Source organism: Saimiri boliviensis, chromosome 8 (genome assembly GCF_048565385.1).
Source record: "Saimiri boliviensis isolate mSaiBol1 chromosome 8, mSaiBol1.pri, whole genome shotgun sequence".
Classification (NCBI taxonomy): domain Eukaryota; kingdom Metazoa; phylum Chordata; class Mammalia; order Primates; family Cebidae; genus Saimiri; species Saimiri boliviensis.
Window position 1 is genome coordinate 28,518,212 of NC_133456.1, and position 22,249 is coordinate 28,540,460.

Here is a 22,249-nt window from a genome sequence, read left to right on the forward strand (position 1 = left end):
TGAGCCACCATGCCCAGCTGAATTTTTGCTTCTTAAAAATGTGTGGCTTTCTGTGCCCTTTCTCATTTATGCTCTGACCTGTCTTCAGGTTTCTAAGCTACTGTTATAAGGTGGCAGCAGAACTTATGACCTTAAAAAAAAAAAAAAAAAAAAAAAACCGGTTTTCTTAGGATGAGAAACAAAGACTCTTGATTTGGGGCATTTCATGCAGGTCTGAAAGATGTTGTGTGCTGACTAAAGGGCTTGCCAGCTTCCTGGAGAGGCTGTGACATCTCTCGGTCAGTGGAGGACTCAGTCATTGGTTAAATCTTCTACTGGAGTGTACAGGGACCTTGTCTTTGGAGGCAGTCTCTCTTCAGCGTTTCTCTAGTTTTGGCACTACTACTCAGGTGGAACCAGCCCAGACCACTGTGCTCAAGCATCTAAAACTCAGTTGAGTTCAATTCACTGCTTTTTATTGATTGATTGATTGACTGCTTTCTCAAGACGGGGTCTTTCCTGTTGCCCAGGCTGGAGTGCAGTGGTGTAGTCACGGCTTATTGCAGCCTTGACCTCCTTGGGCTGAGGTGATTCTTCCATTTCAGCCTCCCAAGTAGCTGGGACTGCAGGCATGCGCCTCCAGGCCCAGCTAATTTTTGTATTTTTTGTAGAGATGGGATCTCACTATGTTGCCTAGGCTGGTCTTGAACTCCTAGCCTCAATCAGTCCCCCTTCCCTGGCCTCCTAAAGTGCTGGGATTACAGGTGTAAGCCACTGCGCCCGGCCTCAGTGCTCACTTACTAAGCTCCTACAGGTGTGGCATATACCCAAAAAAGTGAAACAGGACCCTTGCCAGAGAGGGGATTGTCACATATTCCTGGGAGACCTGGGTCCAGGTCCTTTTGAGCATCCCTGTTTCATCCTGCATGGTCTGTTAGGGTTAAGATTAGGGTGGTCATATGGGTAGTGGAGCGAGAAAGGGGAAGGGAGGGCTATAGACCAGAGATTTCCTATCCTGGGCATACCTTTAAATCCCCTGGGGAGTTTTTTTTTTTTTTTTTTTTTTTTGAGACAGAGTTTTGCTCTTGTTACCCAGGCTGGAGTGCAATGGCGCGATCTCGGCTCACCGCAACCTCCGCCTCCTGGGTTCAGGCAATTCTCCTGCCTCAGCCTCCTGAGTAGCTGGGATTACAGGCACGTGCCACCATGCCCAGCTAATTTTTTGTATTTTTAGTAGAGACGGGGTTTCACCATGTTGACCAGGATGGTCTCGATCTCTTGACCTCGTGATCCACCCGCCTCGGCCTCCCAAAGTGCTGGGATTATAGGCGTGAGCCACCATGCCCGGCCTCCCCTGGGGAGTTTTGAAAATGTACCTTAACTTCAGGTATAACCTTAAGACTGAAATGATTTAAAAAAAATAAAAAGAAGAATAAAAGAAAATATACCTTAGCAAGGCCCACCCCAGACCATTTATATTAATTTCTCAGGATGAGACTTGGGCATTCCTAAGGTTGAGACCTGGACTAGACAGTGGTTCAAATACCAGCCAAAAGGCTCAAATGCCTTTATATTTAATTAGCATTTTTTAGGTGACAAGGATTTGTTGATGTGTGATCTCGTTTGCTTCTCATGGCAGTTCTGAGGAAGTGACGTGTTGAAATGAGACAACCACTGGCTTTGGGGCCTGGAGGCCCAGGAGACAACAACCCTGACTGTGTGTAATCCTGGCTGAGTTACCCTAAGCTCTTTCCAGTCCCTTTTCTCTCCTGTATACACTGGAGATGATAGATTCCTGATATACTGGGTCTGTTCCTGGGTACCTAAAACAGGTTAATGCAGGCGAGAACACTCTGTAAGCTGTGAGGTAGGTTACAGACCTATGATGATGTGGTTTTGGAGAGGAGGAAATAGAGGCTCGTAGAGGTGAACTGACCCCATTCGGGTCACAATGCCAGTTAGTTAACTCAGGAGCTGCTGTACACATTCAGACCTCTGACTCTAAACCCAGTGTTCTTTTCACTGTTAGGGCCATGCTAGGTGGTGCTTTCAGAAGCTGTGTGGAGGGCCCAGCTGCTCTCAGGCAGTTGTCTCAGTTTGGTTTTGGAATGCATGGCTTTTTATTTGTGATGGCCCTCTTTTCCTCATGGTGTCTGGCTCAGATGGGCATTAGATGGGTTGTCATTTCCTGAGCCTGCATTGGGGCTGTGCTGAAGTGTTTGTTTAGGGGGCAGCTGGGATCAACTGTTTACCTGTGAAGAGCTCCTGAGTGGTTTTATGGATGACTGAGTAGGAACTGAGACCCAGAAGAGGGGTCTGAAGTGATGTTATGATTGCTCAGCTCTGGGGTGAGGCTGCTGCATAGCCTGTCTTCTGGTGGCATAAGTGGGATGGGGAGGGAAGGGAGGAGGCTGCTGGGGACCTCTCAGGATCATCCCCTTGGTACAGCCCTGGAAGTCGGACCCTGGCTCTCTCTGTAGAGTAGCATTCAGTAGATACGAAGCTTGGTGCTTACTAGAGCGTTTCTAGGGCATCTCTAAAGCCCAGTTCCCCAGCACCATTCACACCCCAAGAAATGCCCCAGCATCCTTTAGCTGTGCTCCAGATCCACTTCTGTTCCTGTTGCTCTTCTCAAGAAAACTAAAGGAAAATGAAACCTGTTTGCTAAGTGGATCTTTGAGATTTTATTTTCACATTTTCTTTTGGGGATGGGAAGGCTGTTTGTGTGTTCAGTTAATGTGCCCTAGTCCCCAGTCTTCCTCTGGCCAAGTCCCTTTCCTGTAAGCATTTCGCCACGCTGAGTGGAAGGAATCCATCTGCCCCCTTGACTGGCTCCCTGTAGGTGATGCCAGCTGGGAAATGTCTTGGCTCTGGCATCTCAGCTGAGCAGGCTGCAGAGGGACAGGGGCCTGAGCTGAACCCTGGGTGAGCAATGTGGGCTTGCACTCCTCTGGGGCCCTGCCTGTCTTTGTGGCATCTGACACCGTGAATCTAAATTAGAAACATCCCCTTCTTTTTCTCTGTAGCACTTACACTGGTTTGTAATTTTTCTTGAAAGGCTTGTTTATGTGTCTTTCCACTGGACTGTTGGCTCTCTGAGAGCAGGGATCTTGTCTGTTTCAATCCCCAAATAGTTACTGAATGTTACTGATTTTTAGATCCCTACTTGCCAAACACTGCAAGAAGAAGGCAGATAGTGCCCATTCCCAGGTTCCACAGGAGTTCTGACTTTGGCAGGAAGGGGTCTCTCTAGGTGCTTCCTCCTTGGGCTAGCATCTCCCCTACCAAAGCCCCACCTCTCTTCCTTGTGTGTGGGCCCTGCCTTAGAAAACACTGGTTTTCAGCTGGGCACAGTGGGTGGCTCACACCTGTAATCCCAGCACTTTGGGAAGCAGAGGCAGGAAGACTGCTTGAGGCCAGGAGTTCGAGGCCAGCCTGGGCTACATAGCAAGGCCTTGTTTCTATATAAAATAAAAAACTTAGCCAGGCATGGTGGCATGGACCTGTGGTCCCAGTTACTCAGGAGCACAAGGCAAGAGGACCACTGGAGCCCAGGAGGTCAAGGCTGTAGTAAGCTGTAATTGTGCCACTGCACTCCAGCCTGGGCATAGAGCAAGATCCTACCTAAATAAAAATAAATAAATAGAAATAAGTAAAACAATAGAAAACACTGGTTTTCATCTCCTCTCCCTTTCTGGGATCCCCCGCTGCGCTGTCAGGTGGTGTTGGGAAGGGCTGTGTTGCCACATTTTCCTCTCCCTCTACCCGGCTCCTTCTCTTCTTCCCGTCTTTCTTCTGGAGTCTTTGCCTGCGCGCTGCCCCCTTCCCGCGTCTTTCTTTGCAGCTGTTAAGATGCAGGAGGACCTTATAGACTCCACAAGAGTCAAATTCCTGGGCGTATTGAAGGATAGTACATATGAGTGTGGATCAGTACACAAATTCCAAAAAGGATTCTTCATTCTTTTAAAAGCAGTCCCAGGAAATAGCAGTTCCCACGGTGCCTTATCAACTTCCTTGTAGTTTATTGCCATGTATTATGGTGCATGTGTCAGCCTCAGTTTTTCACCTTGAATGCCCAGGGCTGAGACTTTGGCTTTCTGGGTGGGTTAACCTCAAGGACTCAGTCAGAGCTTAAGGTGTGGGAAGTGAAGGCATGTCAAGGAGCTTTCACCTAATCCCAGTGTCCAGGCACCCCGGCGGTGGCTGGGCATCAGCATTTTGTAACGCTCTGGGTGATCTGATGTGTGCCAGATTGAGAGCTGCTGCCTTGAGGCTCCCTCATCGGCGGAGGGGTCATGTGATAACACTGAGTCTGATATATGACTGTATCGAAGGGCAAGTTGTTCATATCTAAAGGGTTTATTGTGGTGATTCAGTAAAGAGTGATAGCCACTAAAAATGATTACAGGCGTGTAAGAGGGGAAGAAAACTTGGTTGGTGGTTGGCATTAAAACCTTGTCAGGCAAGGCTGTGGCTTAGTATATTTATGTTGCTCTTATCACCAGCAATTAACCCCAAATGTGGCTAGATAAGTGGCTTAGTGCAGTGCTATAATAACTGTAGGAATATTTTAGGAAATGACTGTTACACATGGCTAATGATAGACTGACCATCTTAGCAGAGCAGCAAACCTCACTCAACATTTCTGAAGGCTTGTTAGCTACAAACAAATGCCTATTGATTGGTCAAATATTAACTCTATTAACTCTTCCCTCCTCTCTCTTGGTTGGTTGGTAGGTTGTTTTAGAGAGACAGAGCCTTGCTCTGTTGTTCAGGTTGGAGTACGGTAGCTATTCACAGGCATGATCATAGCACACTACAGCATTGAACTCCTGGGCTCAAGTGATCCTCCTGCCTCAGCCTCCTGAGTAGGTGGATGTGATATTTCACTTTTCAGTAGGGAGAAATTGCACAAACACCTGTGGCCTTAAGACCCTCAGCAGTGTTTATTAGTCTTTGTGAGTCTCTCTGACTCCACTGTAAACTAGAAGCATCTGTAGTAGATGCTCAATAAATAGCTGCCGGCTGGATAAATGAATTTGATCCAAGTTACTCAACAGGTAAGTAGCAGTGTTAGTCCAGCGCTAGTACTTTTTCTTCATTTTTGTAGTGCATGAGAAGCGCGGAATTATGTAGCTGGCAACTCTCCATATGCGTTTGTTGTTGGCATGTGTGGCCAAAACTAGGAAAATAAAGGGTGATGTGCGGGGTGAGGAAAGGATGGAGCTTGTACCCTCAGAAGGTTTCCTTCCCATCCACTGTGTGGTCAGTTATTTTCTAGCACCTTTAGATCAGGGCAAGAAAGGCAAGGACCCTTCTGCTGCATGTCCAGCCTATGGGAGAACAGAGAAGCAGATGAAGTTGGGGTCTGTCTGAGGACTGAAAAGGTTGGCAGGCACCAGTTGTGGGACTGGGATTGGGGCCTGGGAAGCATCCCTAGCCAAGACAGGGAGATGTCCTCGGGTTAAATCCTCCACGAATGGCCACATGTGGATTGTGATGTGGTCTTTCTTTGGAAAGGGGTTATCTGGGGAGAGTTAATTTTGGATTTTGCTTTACATTTATTTTTAAAGTGGAATATTTCTCCAGCATTGGTGACAATGGCCTAGAAAAGCCCATTAGTCACCATCTGACATCTTCCCTGCGCGGGGTGTTGCTGCCTTTGCTTCTTTCCCACCTGACGCCTGTGGGGCTGATTGCGGTCCTCCTCCTCCGAGGCCTCGGGGCAATTTCACTGGCAGGCAGTGCTGTGGGGAACTCCTTCTGGGCCTGAACTGGAAGCAGACACCAGTCTCTGCTTCCGTCCTGGGTTGTTAGGGACCTTGTGGAGTGGTGGAGAGCCACGTTGAAGGATGCGATGGTGTCTAGGCGAGCCCTGTCCCTGCAAGTCCAGATCTGTAAGACTGAATCCAGCCTGTATTCCCCAGTCTTTTTGCTCTTTGCTTTCTGCGTCTTCTGGAAGTCAACCTCAGCCAGGGACTGAAGGAGCAGGTCTAGTTTCTTTTAAAGAAACAGAAAGCTATGGAATGCCCATCCCATGTCCCTTGGGTCTCTCTGGTTCCTTTGTGGAGCAGGAAGAGGGTGTCCATGTGTTTTCCATGGGCAGGTGTGGGCGGTTGTGCTGAGGGTGTGGGGGAATGGAGGAGATGCCGATCTGCAGGCTTTGTCGAGAGGTGGGAGAAGGGCTGAGGCTGGCATTCACTCCCTACCAGGCCAAGCTGCCCTTGAGGGCACTCCTGCTGGGTGTCCACACCCCACCCCCGGGTCAGTGGTGGGGACAGGTGAGCTGGGGAGGAACAGTTGGGGTTGGACATGGGTGTGGGGTGGGGTGGCCTCTTCCCCAGCAGAGCGCGGTTTCTTAGAGTATTGGGTTTTTCAGAAGCTGAGAAGCCTGGGCTGGTCACACAGGTGGGATATACCACCCTGATGGTGCACGTGCAGCCCACACTCTCCCATCTGCTCTCCCCGACCACACCTGCCCCTTGCCCTTTTGAGGATGGGCTCTTCAGGTGGTTTTAGAGGAAGGCGCCTCGCTCTGTTGCTCTGTCACTTGTGAATGTGGCAGCCTCTGTGTTTCCGTGAACTTCAGGCCGCTGGAGTGAAGAAGCCTTCAGGAGGCTGCCTGATTGGCAGGTGGGGGCGGGTGGGGCATGCTTCTGAGATGAGGGAACTTGCTTTGCCTTCTGCTCTGAGGAGAGGCAGGCTTTGTGGTCTCAGATGAGGAGGGCTGAGCACATGCACTCACTGGGGCAGGGTTGGGGGGACCCTCCTTTTCTCTGGGGTCCCCTCTGGATTTGGAAGTATCCTAATAGCCAGGCGTGGGGAGGACCATGGCATCCAGGGGTCTTTGGGAACAGCAGCTCTTTCTTTTCCATGCCACAGCCTGTGCACTGTCCTAACGAGCCCCTAGGGCTCTGGGCATGGAGAGGAAACAGGAGGCTTTGTCCCTGTCCTTGCAGAATGTTCAGTCTGATGGAAATCTACCTTTGGGAGATGCCTAGCCTAAAAATTATAGGCAATAAAAATACTGCCAATCCCTACCATTTATCACATGCAGAGTGTCAGGCACAGTGCGGAACACTTAGTAGCTCATCTGATCCTCATAATCTCACATTAGTTAGGTATTACCTTTTTTTCTTCAGATGAGAACCTTTTATAAATAAGGAAATTGAGGTTCGAGAAGCTAAGTGACTTGCTTAAGATTGCACAGTTAAAAAGTGATATAGCCGGGCACAGTGACTCACACCTGTAATCCTAGCACTTTGGGAGGCCGAGGCCGGTGGATCACCTGAGGTCAGGAGTTTGAGACCAGCCTGGCCAACATGGTTAAATCTCATCTCTACTAAAAGAAACTACAAAAATTAGCCGGGCGTGGTGACGCACATCTGTAATCCCAGCTACTCGGGAGGCTGAGGCAGGAGAACCACTTGAACCCAGGAGATGGAGGTTACAGTGAGCCAAGATTGTGCCACTGCACTCCAGCCTGGGCGAGAGGGAGACTCCATTTTAAAAATAAATCAATAAAAGGGATATGATGGGGCTTAAGTGCTCACACTCTGACTACTAGTCCAATAGCTCCCAAACGTGAGTGTGTAAAAATTCCTCAGGAACTCTGTTTAAAAATTTGATTCCTGGGCCCCTCATCAGGAAAGTCTGATCCAGTGAGTCTAGAGTAGAGCCTAGGAATCTGTATCCCAAATAGGCACCCCCCAAATTAGAGGCATGTGTCCTTGGGATACAGTTTTGCCATCCAGTGCTCTTCCCAGGGGGCGAGCGGGTTGAAGTTATCAGGTTCTCCTTTCCCTGAAGTGATGGGGCGTGCCAGGCCCCTCCGAGAGAAGTTTCTATGTTCACTGCATCAGGAGGTAGGCTCAGGAAAGGTGCAATATGATGGTTAGATTGAGGGTGGAGGGGAACTTCCTGCTGAGCCTGTGCCTGGTGATTTTCAGAGGACAGAGCTAGAAGAGGCTTTGGAGGAAACAAGGGAGCGCGGAGATAGACACTCTAATCCAGAGAGCAGGAGCTAGGAAGCAGCCTGGTAGCAGAATGTATGTCAACAGCCAGAGAGAGGAGGTAGACAAAGCGATTTTCAGATGGCTGCAGGGATACTGGTTGTTACACTACAGTGCATGGTTGCAGGCACGGAAGTCCTGGCAAGAAGACATCCACCCATGCCTCAGTTTCCCCATCTGTATAGCAAGATCAGATGGTCCCTGAAGGTCCTGCCTGTGTATGCAGTAAAGGGTGTCCTTGAGTCAAATAAGGGACAACATTCCAGGGGCCTGGACAGGGAGGGCTATGGGGACAAAAGTACTACAGACCTGGAGAAGCAGAGAGTCACAAGGCTGGATGGTGCACGGTTCTCAAATATTTCTTTCTAGCCTTGACTGCAGACATGGGTCTCTGTCCATTGATCCTCATAGTCACTGTTCCTCCATCTGCTTGAACCTAGCATGCCCCTAGGCAAAGTTCCTCTTCATCCCTAACTTTAATTTTGTTATTATCGGTTCTCTCTTTGCCTAGGTGCCAGTGTTAAATGTTTGTATAACTGAATTATTTAACACATATCTACTGTGTGTTAGGCACTGAGAAATCAAGATGAACAAGCCACAAACCCTATCCTCAACAGCAAACCTATAAATGGTGCCGCCTGTGTCAAGCCTTGTTTTAAGTGCTTCTGTTAACTGTTAATCTCCACAGTAGTCCTGTGAAGTAAGCACTGATATTGTCACCCACATCTTGCAGATGTGGACATTGAGAATGGCAGGTTAAGTAACTTGCCCATGCTCACACAAGCAACTGGGCAGCCTGGGCCTGGGGTCTAGTCTCTTAGGCATCACCATCTCCCAAGTCCAGTGGAGGGTCCTAGGAGACTTCGCAAAAAAGATACTCTGTGTGTTCTCTGAGCTACCTTAGAGGACGAATAGGGGTTTCCATGTGCAGAGACGTGGGAAATGGCAGTCCTCACACAGGGGACAGTGGAAGTGAGGACATGGAGGCCAGAAACTAAACTAGGGGCCAGGGAGAGTGACAAGGAATATGGCGGCAAAGGCTAGGCAGGCTGGCAAGTGGGACTGGGATGGGAAGTACTTAGACTTCTGCACCAAGGCATTTGGATTTCTTGAAGGGAAAGGAGATTTCTAGAAAGCTGTGTGCAGTGAGTAGATGTGGTCCCACGTGTGATTAGAAAGGTGACTCTAGTGGCGAGGCATGGAGGTGGTCCACAGAGGGAAAGCCTGGAGGCCACTGATGGGTGTGGGGGCTGCTGCCCTTGCCCAGGGAGGCTGGAGAAGGCCCACTGAGGGAGCTGGAGGGCTAGGGCCACAGGGACCCCCATCTGCCCATCAGCATCTTCCTGCCTTGGTTACCAATGGCACTAAAACTTGTCCCTCACGTCCCCCAACCAGGAGACCCTCCCCAGCCTCTGGGGAATCAGATATCACCTCTTCCCCAGGAGACTTGGATAGGTTTCAAGGGCCTTCCGCCTTTTGGGGGGCTTTAACTATCCTGTGTCAGCCTCCTTCCTTCAAATTCCCAGTGTTCAGCCTTCATCCAGGTGTTAAGCACCCGAAGAGTCAACCTCCTAGCTTCTCCCTCTGGGACCTGGGAGCCCCCACTCTTGCCAGCCTCCACTGGGTACCTCTGAGGACCTTATTCCTTGGACCCTGGTGTCTAGGGCACCTCAATCCCCAGCAGGGCTCCTAGCACTACTATAGGCCCCATACGCCCACCTCCACACAGTGTCCTTCCTCAAGGGCCGCCTGGCAAAGTATATACTTAACTCTTGTGTTTATTCCTTGCCATCCTTCCGTCCATACCCTCTTTAGAATGTCAGCTCTAGCTGGTCATGGTGGCTCGTGCCTGTAATCCCAGCACTTTGGGAGGCTGAGATGGGCAGATCACCTGAGGTCTCCTAGGAGTTTGAGACCAGCCCATGCCAACATGGGGAAACCCTGTCTCTACTAAAAATAAAAAAATTAGCCTGGTATGATGATGCATGCCTGTAGTCTCAGCTACTCGGGAGGCTGAGGCAAGAGAACCACTGGAACCCAGGAGGCAGAGGCTACAGTGAGCCGAGATCGCACCACTGCACTCCAGCCTGGGTGACAGAGCGAGACTCTGTCTCAAGATAAAAAAAGGAAAAAAAAGAATGTCAGCTCCTACAGGTAGGAACTTTATCCTGTTCACTGCTGTCCGCCCCCGTGCTGCAGGGTGTTTTTCCTTGGCAAGTGCCCTGCCCTTTCTGGGCCTTAGCGCTCTCCTCTATGAAATGGGATATCCTGATGCCAGCTCCCCAGAAGGCTGTGTGAAGCATTACAAGTGATGATGTAGGCAGAGCACTTAGCACAGGGACTGTACAAAGCTCTCAGTAGATGACCTGGGGTCTGTCCCAGATGTGAATGCTTTGTATTTTTAAATTCCCATACAGTCCAGGAGAGCTGGTGTTTCTCTGGACTGCCTGTATGTTTGGATGGCAGTAAACAGGCGAGAAGAAAATTGTACTGTCTCCAAAAAGAAGCGGAAGAAGGGTTAGGTCCTGGGCCTTGGGTTTTACCCTCCCCTGGCCCTGTCCTTATTCTGGCTGTTGGCTACCAAGTGATCAGCACAGACCTTCCAGGAGCCAGGCTGCCACCAGAACCTGACTGGGAACAGCTTGTGAGCTGGGGCCAGGGCTCTCTGGAGTGAGTGGTGTGAACTGGAGGGTGTGCTGGGCCAGGTCCTCCGGAATCTGGGGGTGACTGCAGCTGAGGGACCACAGCTGAGGCTGTGGCAAGGTCAGCCCTGTGACCAGCATCCCTTCTGAGGACTGCTCTAGAAGGTCTGGTAAATAAGCTGTGGATGGTTTCAAAAGGGCTGGGGCCGCTGGGCCAGAGAGGAGGGCTAGACAGCTGCTTCTCCCAGGTGTGCTTCCTTCTGTAAATTCATCAAGACATGCACACGTGCAGTGGAGCACAATGAAACCACCCACAGACCACTAGAGGCCTCAGTGCCGAGAGAGCTCTGAGCCTGTGAGGCCTGTTGCAGGGAAGGTGGCACGTGGCGATGGGCTGAGACATCAAATGAGACACCCAAGGGATTTGGGGAGGGCTGGACATAACCAGGACAATGAGCCCAATCCCCAAGTGAGTATCTAGGTGAGGTAGGACCCATGCCTGGGGTATGAGGTTGTGATGATGTCCAGAACATTCCTCTGGACACAGAGCTGGCCAACTGGGTGGATGGTTGGAGAACTGCTGGGAAGCAGTCTGCCGGCTTCCTGCCCATCCATAACCTTGTGTGCACCAGACTGGGCCCCTCTCTGCAGCGCTCAGTTACCCTAACACTCAGAGGGGCCCCTCACGCGTGGGCTGCACTCAGGACACCTGGGGAGGAGCTGTGCCCATGCGCCAGAAGCCACAGCAGACCCTGACCCTGGCTGAAGGAGGCAATCTCAAAATGGACCTGTTTTTCTTTTTGGCTAAATTAACATTTGGCATTTCAGGGTGCTGGCCCCACGCCCGGCTGCTCTGGCCTTCTGCCTGTCAGCTCCTTTGAGGCTATTTTTGCCATTCACTTATTTATTAACTATTATTGCTCCCCAGGACAGATGGGCACACAGGCATACTGATATGCGCGCGCACACACACGCACACACACACCCCCTTCAAACCTGGAGCCCATTAGAAAAGCCAGTGTGCACTCTCCAGGCTGAACATGAGGTGGAGAAGAAGCAGCCGTCAGGAGGACAGTCATCCTGGGTAAGGCTGGAGGAAGGGCCGTTGGGGTGGCAGGAGGCAGCCGCCTCCGCAGAAACGCCCCCAGCCCCAAGGCCTCGCTGTACTTGTGTTCAGCCCTGGGAAGGGCTCCTTTGTGAGAGGACTGTGCATTCTGTCTTAACTGTCTTTCCAGGGAAATCAGCAGGGGGAACTGGGACCTCTAAGCGCCCCCTGCTAGGACATAGGAAAGCATTCTCCTTCCCCTAGGGAATGCTTCTCTGCCTGACCTCGCCAAACCCCTGTCTTCTCGAGGAGGGAAAGTTGGCACCTGCCTTTAGAGAGCACCCAGACTAGTGAGGACAGCCCTGGACTCTGCTCACGAAAGGAGCAGGCTTGGGTCTTTCTCAGCATCTGAGAGCAAAGGGCATGGGAAGGCACAGGCCTGAGCCGAGGGGCAGCATGTGCCCAGCCCTGCCCACTATTCCATCTCAGGGCAAATACCCACCCCTTGGTCCCCATGGTCCCTTGTGCATGTGCATAGCACAGACAGTTGGGTGCCGTAGGATAATCCTCATGCTGGCTTCCAGTCTCCGTGTCCCAGGGCCAGCCATCTACTTTGGGATGGTGCCTCACCATGTCCCTTCCACACCTGGCATTGGAGCACTCAAAGCCGGCCTGGAATGAGAGGGAGGACAGAATGAAAAGCAGGATCTTTTTCTGTAGCCTGCCTGAGGCCTCTTACTGGGCCTTGGCCTGTGTGTGGAAGAGATGGGAATGGTGTTCCCTGCCACTTCAAGGACACCAGGGGCTAGGCAGATGCTGTGTCAGGGCTGAGTCCTGGGGTGGCCACCTATGCTCTCCCACCGAGCTAGCCAGCCTCCCCTGCCCGTCTTTCCTCATACCTGAGAACCGTCTCTGCCTCATGAAGACACTGTGCTCCTGAGGCTGGATTCTTACTGCAGAGGGACTGCCAACTGCCAGGCGCTGTCTGCTAGGGCCCTTCTGCCTTGGGGCTTGGTGACAGGCCTTTTGGAATGGTGTCAGGGAGCTCTTGAGGGCAGGGGCTTGTCCCTTCCATCGCACTAGAAGTTCACTGAGGGCAGGGGCTGCATTTCCCCCTTCAGACTAGGGGTTCCTGAGGGCAAGCACCATGTCTCATCAGACTGGGAGTTCCCTCAGGGCAGGCAGGGACGAGGTTTGTTCCAGCAGATTGGGAACTCTGAGGACAGAAAGAGGTACTGCTCATTAGTCTGAGAGCTCCTTGAGGATAGCATTGCACCCCCTCTTGCCTCCCCTCAGGACCTGGTTTCTGGCTGTGGGATGCAGAAGGTGCCCAGTCCTGGGTACCTAAAGATCTGGGAAGGAGGCTGTGGGATGTGGAGGCCCACGGCTGTAGCCAGGGATGCGGGAAAGAGAGAAACTTCCCACCTCCCACGGCGCAGAATCACATCCCCCTAGTCCGTGGCTTTCCTCCGCTTCCCCTTCTCCACAGGGGTGGGGCGGGAATGGGCTTTATTGCTTGGGTCAGGATTCCACAAACCTGATAGCCAGTGGAGCCTGCTTGTGCCCAGCTTGGGCATGAGTAAGGGAGAGACGGATGTGAGTGTGGGATGGGCCAGCAATCAGGAGGGCTGGGCTGGTGCCTCTTGGTGGGCTCAAGACAGATCAGACCTCCTGTGTCCTCTTGGGAGGTTGCCTTGTCTGACCCACTCCTGAGCCTGGGGCCAGAGTGGCTCCAGTGACTGGTCTCTCTTCGCACTGAAAGGTGCAGGGAAGTCTCTGCTGTCTGTGAAGTCAGCCCTGATGCTCCTTCCCAGGAGGGACACGGGGAAGTTACTGCACTGTGTGTCCAGATTATGGTGTACAGAAATAGCTGGGCTCCTATCGGAGGGTGTCTCTGTGTCTGTATCTCCCCTACTTGAGAAAGGACCATCTCATTCATTGGTGTGCTTGCCCCTCCCCTGGAATGCTCCATGGCCTCTAAAGGCTTAATGAGAAAAGAGAGCAAGCCTGCTGCTGGTGGGCCCAGCCTGGAAGCCATTATCCTATGGTCTGGGAGGAGGCGAGTCCTCACAGCTGGACATTCTGGTTGGGGTTAAGGAGGGGATTTGCAGCGCCCCCCTGGCACCAGACATGAGCTGAGCTCACTGCCTGTGCCCTGCAGTTGTGATTCAGTGACTGTGTGGTTTAATGGTAGGTGCCAGGGCTTTGCAGTCAGGCGGTTCTGTGTTTGAAACCTAGCTCCACCACTTACCTGTGTACGAGAGCCTTGGACAAACAATGGCAACTGTCTGACACTCACTGTGCCCATCTAGCACTTGGGCCTACGGATATCCACTCCACAGAGCTGCTGTGAGAATTTGTGTACTAATCTGTATAAATCACCCTAACCTACGCCCCACCCATGGGACTTCCCTGGGCAGCCCGAAAGGAAGTACGTCTACTAAATGACTAGCTCCTCTGGCCACCGTGCCTGCCCTCATTTTTTCATGATCTTGTTCATTTTAGCTTCTGGCTGCTTTAACCGCTCATCCACATCTAGACTCAGCTTTGGTGCCACTTTGCCGAGAGAGGAGAGAAAGCCTGGCAGTATTAGGAGCTGAGCAGAACCCTTCAAGGTCCCTTCTGCCCAGGAGGAAGCTGGCAGTCCCAGTGCCTGCACAGTTTTCTGCCTCCCAGTAAAGACTGCATTATTATGAGCTAATGTCTGTGCTGTCCCCGGAGTGGCCAGGGAAGAAGCACCGGGTAATGTGATTATTACAACAGTGACAACAACAACAGCACACCAACAAGCGCACACGTTTATGGAGAAGGCCGTGCGTTGAGGGACTGGCTCCAGGCCAGGGCTGCGGTTAGCACACCAGGGATGGCGGTGGCGGTTGAAGACAGTGAGTTTCGGCTTTTCATGCTCAACTCTCTGTCCCACAGCCCTCCCCCACTGAATAAAAACCCTACAGGACACATCAATAAGTCCTTTCCACTACAGCATAGTAGTTGGGTTTGATATAAAGGGGTCTTGTGCCCACCTGGAAGTCCATTGGGGGAAATCTGAAAAAGGAAGGCAGTGGACTCCATCTGTCCTGTGTCCCCCATGCCCCTTACTCTTTACTTGCCCGCTCAGGACTCCTCCCACCCAGGCATTGCCTACCACCCACCCTTGGGTGATGATGTGAGCCAGGGTACAGGGAGCAATTGCCCTGTGAGAACTCTCCGTTGCTCAATCTGATGGTCAGAGTGGACCACACCCAGGTACTAGATTTAGGACTAGGTGTCATGATGAGATAATGTCTGTGCTGCCCAGAACTGGCACAAGAGCTAACATAGTGTGATGTGATTATTGTAGTGTAGTGGCTAAAGACTATCTGAGTTTGAATCCTGGGTTTGCCATTCATAAACTGTGCAGCCTTAAAAGTTACCTAACCTGTCTGGGTCTCGGCTTTCTCAGTGGGAAGTGGAGATAATAAAAGTAACCTACTTTCTAGTGTTGGTAAACAAGCTTATAATAAGAGTGTGTAGCACATGGTAAGCCCAATGAGGGTTTCCTCTTTTATAGTCATTCTTTCAACAGAACAGTAAGCACCCGCAGTGATTCCCACCTTGGGGGTCTATTTTATGTTGAACTATCTCCCAAAAAAGATATCAAAATCCCAACCCATAGTACCTGTGACCTTATTTGAAAATAGGGTCTTTGCAGATGACATTGTTAAGGTGAGGTCATCAGGTTGGGCCCTAATCCAGTGTGACTAGTGTCCTTCTACAAAAGGAAATTTGGACACAGAGACCAGAATACCTGAAGACATGGAGAGAATACCGTCTACAAGCCAAGGAACACTTGAAGCTACCACCAGCCGGGAGAGAGGCAGGGAACAGATTTTTCCCTCTGGGGAAACAGCCCTCAGAAGTAACCAGCTCTGCCAACATTTTGATTTTGGACTTCTGGCCTCCAGAACTGTGAGACAATAGATTTCTGTTGTTTATGCCGTAGAGTTGTGGAATTTTGCTGCAGAAGCCCTAGCAGACTAGTGCAGGATCTGAAGGGGGTATGGTGTGGGCCCTGCCCCTCACTGCTGCCCTGAGCTGCTTACTATCCATGGGGAAAAACAGTTTCAGAACTAAGCAGGCTGGGTTGGCGAGGCTTTGGCTGGCCTCGAGCCTCTGGCATCTGTCTCGGGTGGTCCAGGCCCTTGGCCCTGTAGGGAAATGGAGATGGGGCCATGCGTAGGGCCCAGGGCACAGATCACTCACCGCTCACCTCCCACCCTACCTTCCTGCCCCTCACGTCTTAGCCGGTTTCCTACCTCATCCCTGCTCCAGGCAGGAGGAAAAGGAGAAAGGAGGTAGTAACTCTGGAGAGGATAAGCCAGAGCAGGGTTTGGGGTTCGACATCTCTGCCCTTCTCACGACTTCCTGGAGTCTTAACTGTGATCTCTAAGTGGGAAATGATCTGCCTGTCTGGGGTGTATCTGTGTGTCTGTGCATGCATGTGAGTGTGGATAGAGAATGTCCTTCATTAAGCTGCTGTGGCCTCGTGACCATGACTCAGAAACTTAAAACCAAGCTGTGCTGGACAGAGGAGACCTGTCCCCAGGGTGGGTGATGCCGGCTCCTGATGTAGCAGCCAGTGCCAAGGCCCTCCACAGCACACCTTGGCAGCCTGCCCCTGCCTGCTCCCTCCAAAGAACGGTTTGTTCAGTTTCATTTGAGGAAGCAGATATGTCTTGAGCATCTCTGCGTGTGTGGCCTAGGGATACAGTGATGATGGCACAGGCTTCAGCCACAGGGAGCTCATCATTTGTCCTGGGTGGAGGGGTGGGGCGTCTACAACAACTGCGCAAATAACTCTTAATACAAGGTAGAATAAAATGAGCAGGGGGGAAGTGCAAGGTGAGAATCGGAGTGGGAAGAGCGACTCAGAGGAGGAGGGGAGCTGAGCAGCAGCTGGGGAAGGCTGGATGGAGGAGAGCCCAGGGAAGGCTTCGTGGAGGAGGTAGCTTTTGAGAGGGGCCGCACAGCATGGGCCTCGCTGGCAGGGGGAGCAGTGGAAGCAAAGGATTGGAATGTGCAGCGTACGTTTGGGAACATGGAGTCTTCCCCCTTGACCCAAGCTCAGGGTCCTCCCTGGAGCAGGCAGGAGTTGAGGCTGGAATATGACCCATCATGGCTGCCCTCGTATGCTGGGGTGAGGAGTAGCTATAGAACCGAGGTGTAAAAGGGGATCCGCTGAGGTCTGCAGGCAGGAGTGCACGCTGCAGGCTGTATTTTAGAAGGGTTGGTTGGACAGGGAGCATTTGCAGGATTGAGGAGGCTGATGCAAGTCTGGCAACGTGGTATGGGGCCTGAGGTGGGAGTAGGAAGGAAACGGTGAAGGGAGAGACATTTCTGTGGAAAAGTGACAGGATTTGGCAAGCGAGGAAGAGGAGGCGTGGAAGATGAGCCAGAGTGATGGAATAGTGCTGCCATTCAAAGAGAAGCAGGTGGGCGGATGGCACTTCCCTGGCCTGTGGGGGCGTGTGGAAGGGAGGGTCCTGAGTGCACCTGACTATGTGCTCCTCAGATGTGTGGAGGGCCTGGAATCATGATGAGGGGAGGGGGATGCAGTATTCTCTGGGGCACTGGGTGCTCCATCAGCATTCTCTAGAGAAACAGAACCCTTGGGATTTACATAGACACGTAGAAAGATTTACCGTGCGGGACTGGCTCATGCAGTTCCAGAGGCTAAGGAGACCCATGAGCTTTATCTGTAAGTGGGAGGACCAGAAAAGCCAGTGACGAGGTTTCGGTCCAAGCCTGAAGACCTGAAACCCAGGAGAGACAATGGTGTAAGTCCCAGCCTAAGTCAGAAGGCCTGAGAACCAGGAGCCCACTGTCTGAGGGCAGGGGAAGGTAGGTGTCCCAGCTCAAGTCGGGAGTGAATGCTCCTCTCCTCTATTCAAGCCTTCAGTGGATTTGACAACGCCCACTTGAATTTGACGAGGGCGATTGCTGTGGTTTAAGTTCATTTCCACCGAAACTCATGTTGAAATTTGGTCCCCGATGTGGTGGTGTTGGAAGGTGGGGCCCAGTGGAAGGTGTGTCATGGGGGCATGAGGGTCATGGGGGCAGATCCCTCACCAATGACTTGGTGCTGCTCTCCCGGTAGTGAGTGAGTTCTCACTCTGCTGAGACTGGGTTCGTTGGTGGGAGAGTGAGTTGTTGTAAAGCCAGGGCACCCGTAGGTTTTGTTCCTCCGCACGTGTCTGCTTCCCCTTTGATCTTTGCCAAGTTGTGACACAGCATGAAAAGCCTACCCCGGAAGCTGAGCAGATGCTGGCGCCATGCTTCTCGAACTTTTCAGCCTGCAGAAGCATAAGCTAAATATACCTCTTTGCTTTCTAAATTACCCAGTCTCAGGTGTTCTGTTACGGCAGCACAAAACGGACTAAGGCAGCACTTTACTCAGTTGGCTGATTTCAGTGCTAACCCCTTCTGGATGTACCCTCGCAGATACACCCAGCATAATGCTTTACAGCTGTCTGGGCATCCCTTAACCTAGTCAAGTTCACATCTAAAATTGGCTCTCATTCCAGGGATGGTGGGAACGTGGACCAGGTGGTAAGGTGGGATCTTTTGGGGAGCATGTGCCACTCGCCTTTCCAGGAACCAGCTACCAGCGTGGGTCTCAGCTCCTGGGGTTTGAGTGCTCTGTAACTTAGACCTGCCAAGAGGCACAGTGGCTAGGTTCGCCAGGGAAATGAACCCACTCTGAGTCCCGAGTGGCTGTCTCCTTGCCTGAGTCTCGCTCTGTCAGAGAGCCTCCCACTCTGCATTTTCCTCCAGCGCATTGCAGGCATCCCAGGCCATCTTACCTTGCAAGCCTTCATGTGTATCATTTTCTGAGTTCTATTTCATAGAATTCTAGAATGTCAGGGCTGGGAAGAAGTATAAGCATCATCTCCAGCCCTCTCATTTTCAGAGGAACAACAAATGGAGGCCCAGAGAGGTGAGGTGACCACCACCCAGGGTCACATGGCCACTCCATGGCTGATTTAGACCCATCCGGATGGATTGGATTTAGACCTGCCGTTTTCTGACTTGAGATACTGTCCTGCAGCCCATATCTTTTCCATGTTACCTCCTTTATTTGTAGGTTTCTGGCCACTTCAAGGCCAGGAGCTGCACATCCATCTCTAGCACTCAGCAAAGTAGACATTTAGTAAGGACTTGTCCCTGAATGAGAGAAGGACAATGACTAGCTTGTGCAAATATCTGTTCAGTTACAGAGTTCTTGGGGCAAGGGCTTAAGGTAATGTTCTCTCTGGGGACCTGTCTGTCTAGGGCTTGTGAGCGGGGGAGGACTCACTGGCTAGCAGGCAGTTGTATCCCTGACTGCCCCATTAGGGAACCTGGGAAGAGGAATGAGGAGAGAGGGTGGGAGCCTCTCCCTGACTTCCTGAAGAGGCAGAGCCACCTGTGGCCTCCTCATGCCTCCTGCCCTGGATCACGTGGTGGGAGTGGGGTAAGGAGGAACCTGGTACTTGCCAAGGAATCAGGGACTCTTGAGCTAGACAGGTCTGCTGAGGGGACAGATAAAACTGCAATGTACCTTCGGCTCTCGGCTCTCTCGGGGGAAGGAGCTATTCGTCTGCTCAGGCTGCTGTAACAACATTTACTAGAGACGGGGGGCATAAACAACAGAAATGTATTTTCTCATAGTGCTGGAGGCTGGGAGTCAGGATCAAAGTGCCAGAGGATTGATGTCTGATGAGGATTCTCCCTTTGGGTTGCAGGTGGCTGCCTTTTGCTGGGTCTTTTCTCTGTTCTCACAGAGAGAGATCTCTGGAGCCCACCCTTCTTCCTCAGAGATGAGGGTCCCAATCTTATGACCTCATTTAAGCCGAATTACCTCCCTCAAAGCTTCGTTTCCAAATACAGTCATGCTGGGCGGGGGCAGGGCTTCAACAAGGGAATTTCGGGAGCCATATTTCAGTTCGTGGCAGAGACAGTTTGTCAACAATAAGAGCCAAGGGTTGATATTTTCCTCAGTATCAGGGTGCGTTGTCCTTGGCATGAAAGCCCTGTCCGGTAGGAGTTGGCTCAAAATCTTGATGTCTCTACTAGTTTCTCTGAGAGACTTGTTCTGGACCCCTCAGTGCCTTAGAGCCTCCTCCCTCCTTTCTAGTTAGATCTGGGTCAGGGAGGGCCTTTGGGAGGTTGTCCAGGCCATCCCACTGTTGAGCAGCCTGGTGTCTTCCCCAACACAAGGGAACAAAATATTCTGGCTATGAAAGTCCCAGGGAAGGAGATTCTTGCCTTAGCCCCTTTTTGGGGAAGCGTCTGGAAGTCCTGAGGAATGAAGTCTCAGAGGGCTGTTGTGGCAGAGGTGGCCTGTTCATTCAGACAGGTCCTAGAGAAGAATGGGCCCTCGGAGGGACAGTGTCGGGCCACTTCAGGCCTCCCACACCAGCTGTCATTTTCTGCTGATTCTCCTTCTCCTTCGCCCTACCCACTTCTTGGACACCTCACCTAGGGCCTGTGTTGTAACCCCTGACCCTAGGTGGGGCCTTTGTCTTGGATTCTTCGGTATGAAATATTCAAACTAGAGGAAATAATGAACTCCCATATTCCCACCATTCAACCAACAGTTGTCACGATTTTGCTGCATTTATTTTACTTAATTCTTTTTTCTTTTTTTCTTCTTGCTGAAGTATATTAAAGCAAATTCCAGCCATCATGTCCATTTACCCCTATGCACTTAGCATGTATTTCTGAAAAAAATCTGCACCTGAATTTGATCTTTGCCTGTCTGTGATCCTGGGTGCGCCAGAGACGCTCAGTTTCTTCACTGTGAATGACCCCCAAGGGCATGATGTTTGGCTTAAACGAAGGAGAACTTAAAAAGAAAAACAATGTAGTAAGAAGGTGCATCAGATTAAACCCAGAGGCCCAGGCTTTGTAATTAAACTGCATTCTCTCTGGTTGGAGCCCCTCCCCAAGGCCACAGAGGCGCTGTGGGACTTGCCACCCCCTCTCTCTGGTTGCAGGAAAAGTAATCATTTTCTAAACGGTCCCGAAGACGCTGAAGAGAGAGGCTGATTCGTTCTCTCAGGGGCTACCATCACCCCTGGGAGGACAAGCTCAGAAAGAATCTGGATCATTTTCTTTTGTGCCATGAATCCCTCCTCAGGGCTCTGGTGAGAAGTGATCTGACCAGCTGAGACCACAGGCTCGCTGACACCTGGCAGGCTTGCTCCAGTTCTGGCGCGGAGGTAGTACTAGTGTACCGTGGAGCTTGCGGGGAGGCTGGGTAGCACTGTCCAGGCATGGTGGAGGGCTCCACCCTGTCCCTCGGTCCCCAGCTGAGCCAAAGGAAGTTTTATGATTCCATCTCATTCCTCTCTAACAAATATATTTCTCTCCCTTCCTTGGCAACCTAAGCCGTGTTTACAGAAAATATGAGTCTAGAATAGGCGTCCCCAAACTATGGCCGGCGGGCCACATGCGGCTCCCTGAGGCCATTTATCTGGACCCCGCAGCACTTCAGGAAGGGGCACCTCCGTCATTGGTGGTCAGTGAGAGGAGCACAGTATGTGGCGGCCCTCCAACGGTCTGAGGGACAGTGAACTGGCCCCCTGTGTAAAAAGTTTGGGGACGCCTGGTCTAGAAGAAACAGTTCCTATCAGACTTGAGGGCCAGTGGGGGCTGTGGGAGAACCCATGAGTCCTTTCCCTGGTGATGAGGGGTGGCCACGGGCCCTGCTCTAGCTCACCCCAAGGATCTTCTCTGTGGGGGCCCCAGATGCCGCGGTGGTGGAAGCTTTGGAGTCAGCCCTATATTCAAATCCTGCTTCTGGCTATGACTACCTGTGTGACCTTGGGCAGGTTACTTAGCCCCTCAGGGCCCCAGTTTCCTCATCTATAGATCCTCAGGAGGGTTGCTTTAAAGATGAGCCATCAGGGCAGGGCGTGGTGGCTTGTGCCTGTAATCTCAAGCACTTTGGGAGGCCAAGGTGAGCAGATCACTTGAGGTCAAGAGTTCGAGAGACCAGCATGGGCAATGTGGTGAAACCCCAGCTGTACTAAAAATAGAAAAATCAGCAAAATCAGCAGGGCATGGTGGCGCATGCCTTTAATCTCAGCTACTTGGGAGGCTGAGGCAGGAGAATTGCTTGAACACAGTAGGCGGAGGTTGCAGTGAGCCAAGATCATGCCACTATATTCCAGCTTAGGTGACAGAGCCAGACTTCATCTAAAAAAAAAAAAAAAAAAAAAATCCAAAAAAACCCCACAACCATCAGCTCAGTCCCTAGCTCAGAAGCGGTTCTCAGAAATGCTGCTTTCTCCTCCCTGAGTTGGAGCTCCTCATCCCCTGGTGTTTAGTCCTAGACATAGGAAATCACTGGCTGAAGGAACATCCTTATGGTTTCTGAGGAGCATTTGCCATATGTTAGCTCACTGGAGTGTCAGGGAAGTGGGAACTAGTATCATCCCCATTTTACAGTTTAGAAAACAAGGCTCAGTATAAAGGGTCCCAAAGAGTTGCACATTAAGTGTGCAGGTGGGGCGTGGGTGTGGGATGAGCGACTAGGTGAGATAGAT

At 51.5% G+C, this 22,249-nt stretch overlaps 1 protein-coding gene across 2 annotated transcripts in view; it reads left to right on the forward strand.

The window, feature by feature from the left end:
- The window catches only part of ADCY5 (adenylate cyclase 5), a 160,561-nt gene that overhangs the window by 12,768 nt on the left and 125,544 nt on the right, over positions 1-22,249 (forward strand). Inside the window, exon 1 of one of the 2 annotated variants that reach the window (XM_074404232.1) lies at positions 6,616-11,717. The exons of the other annotated variant lie outside the window; for it this stretch is intronic. Coding sequence (XP_074260333.1) covers positions 11,589-11,717 — 129 coding nt within the window. The 5' untranslated portion in view covers positions 6,616-11,588. Of the gene's footprint in view, positions 1-6,615; positions 11,718-22,249 lie in introns of those variants that run through there. 2 annotated transcript variants of the gene reach the window in all.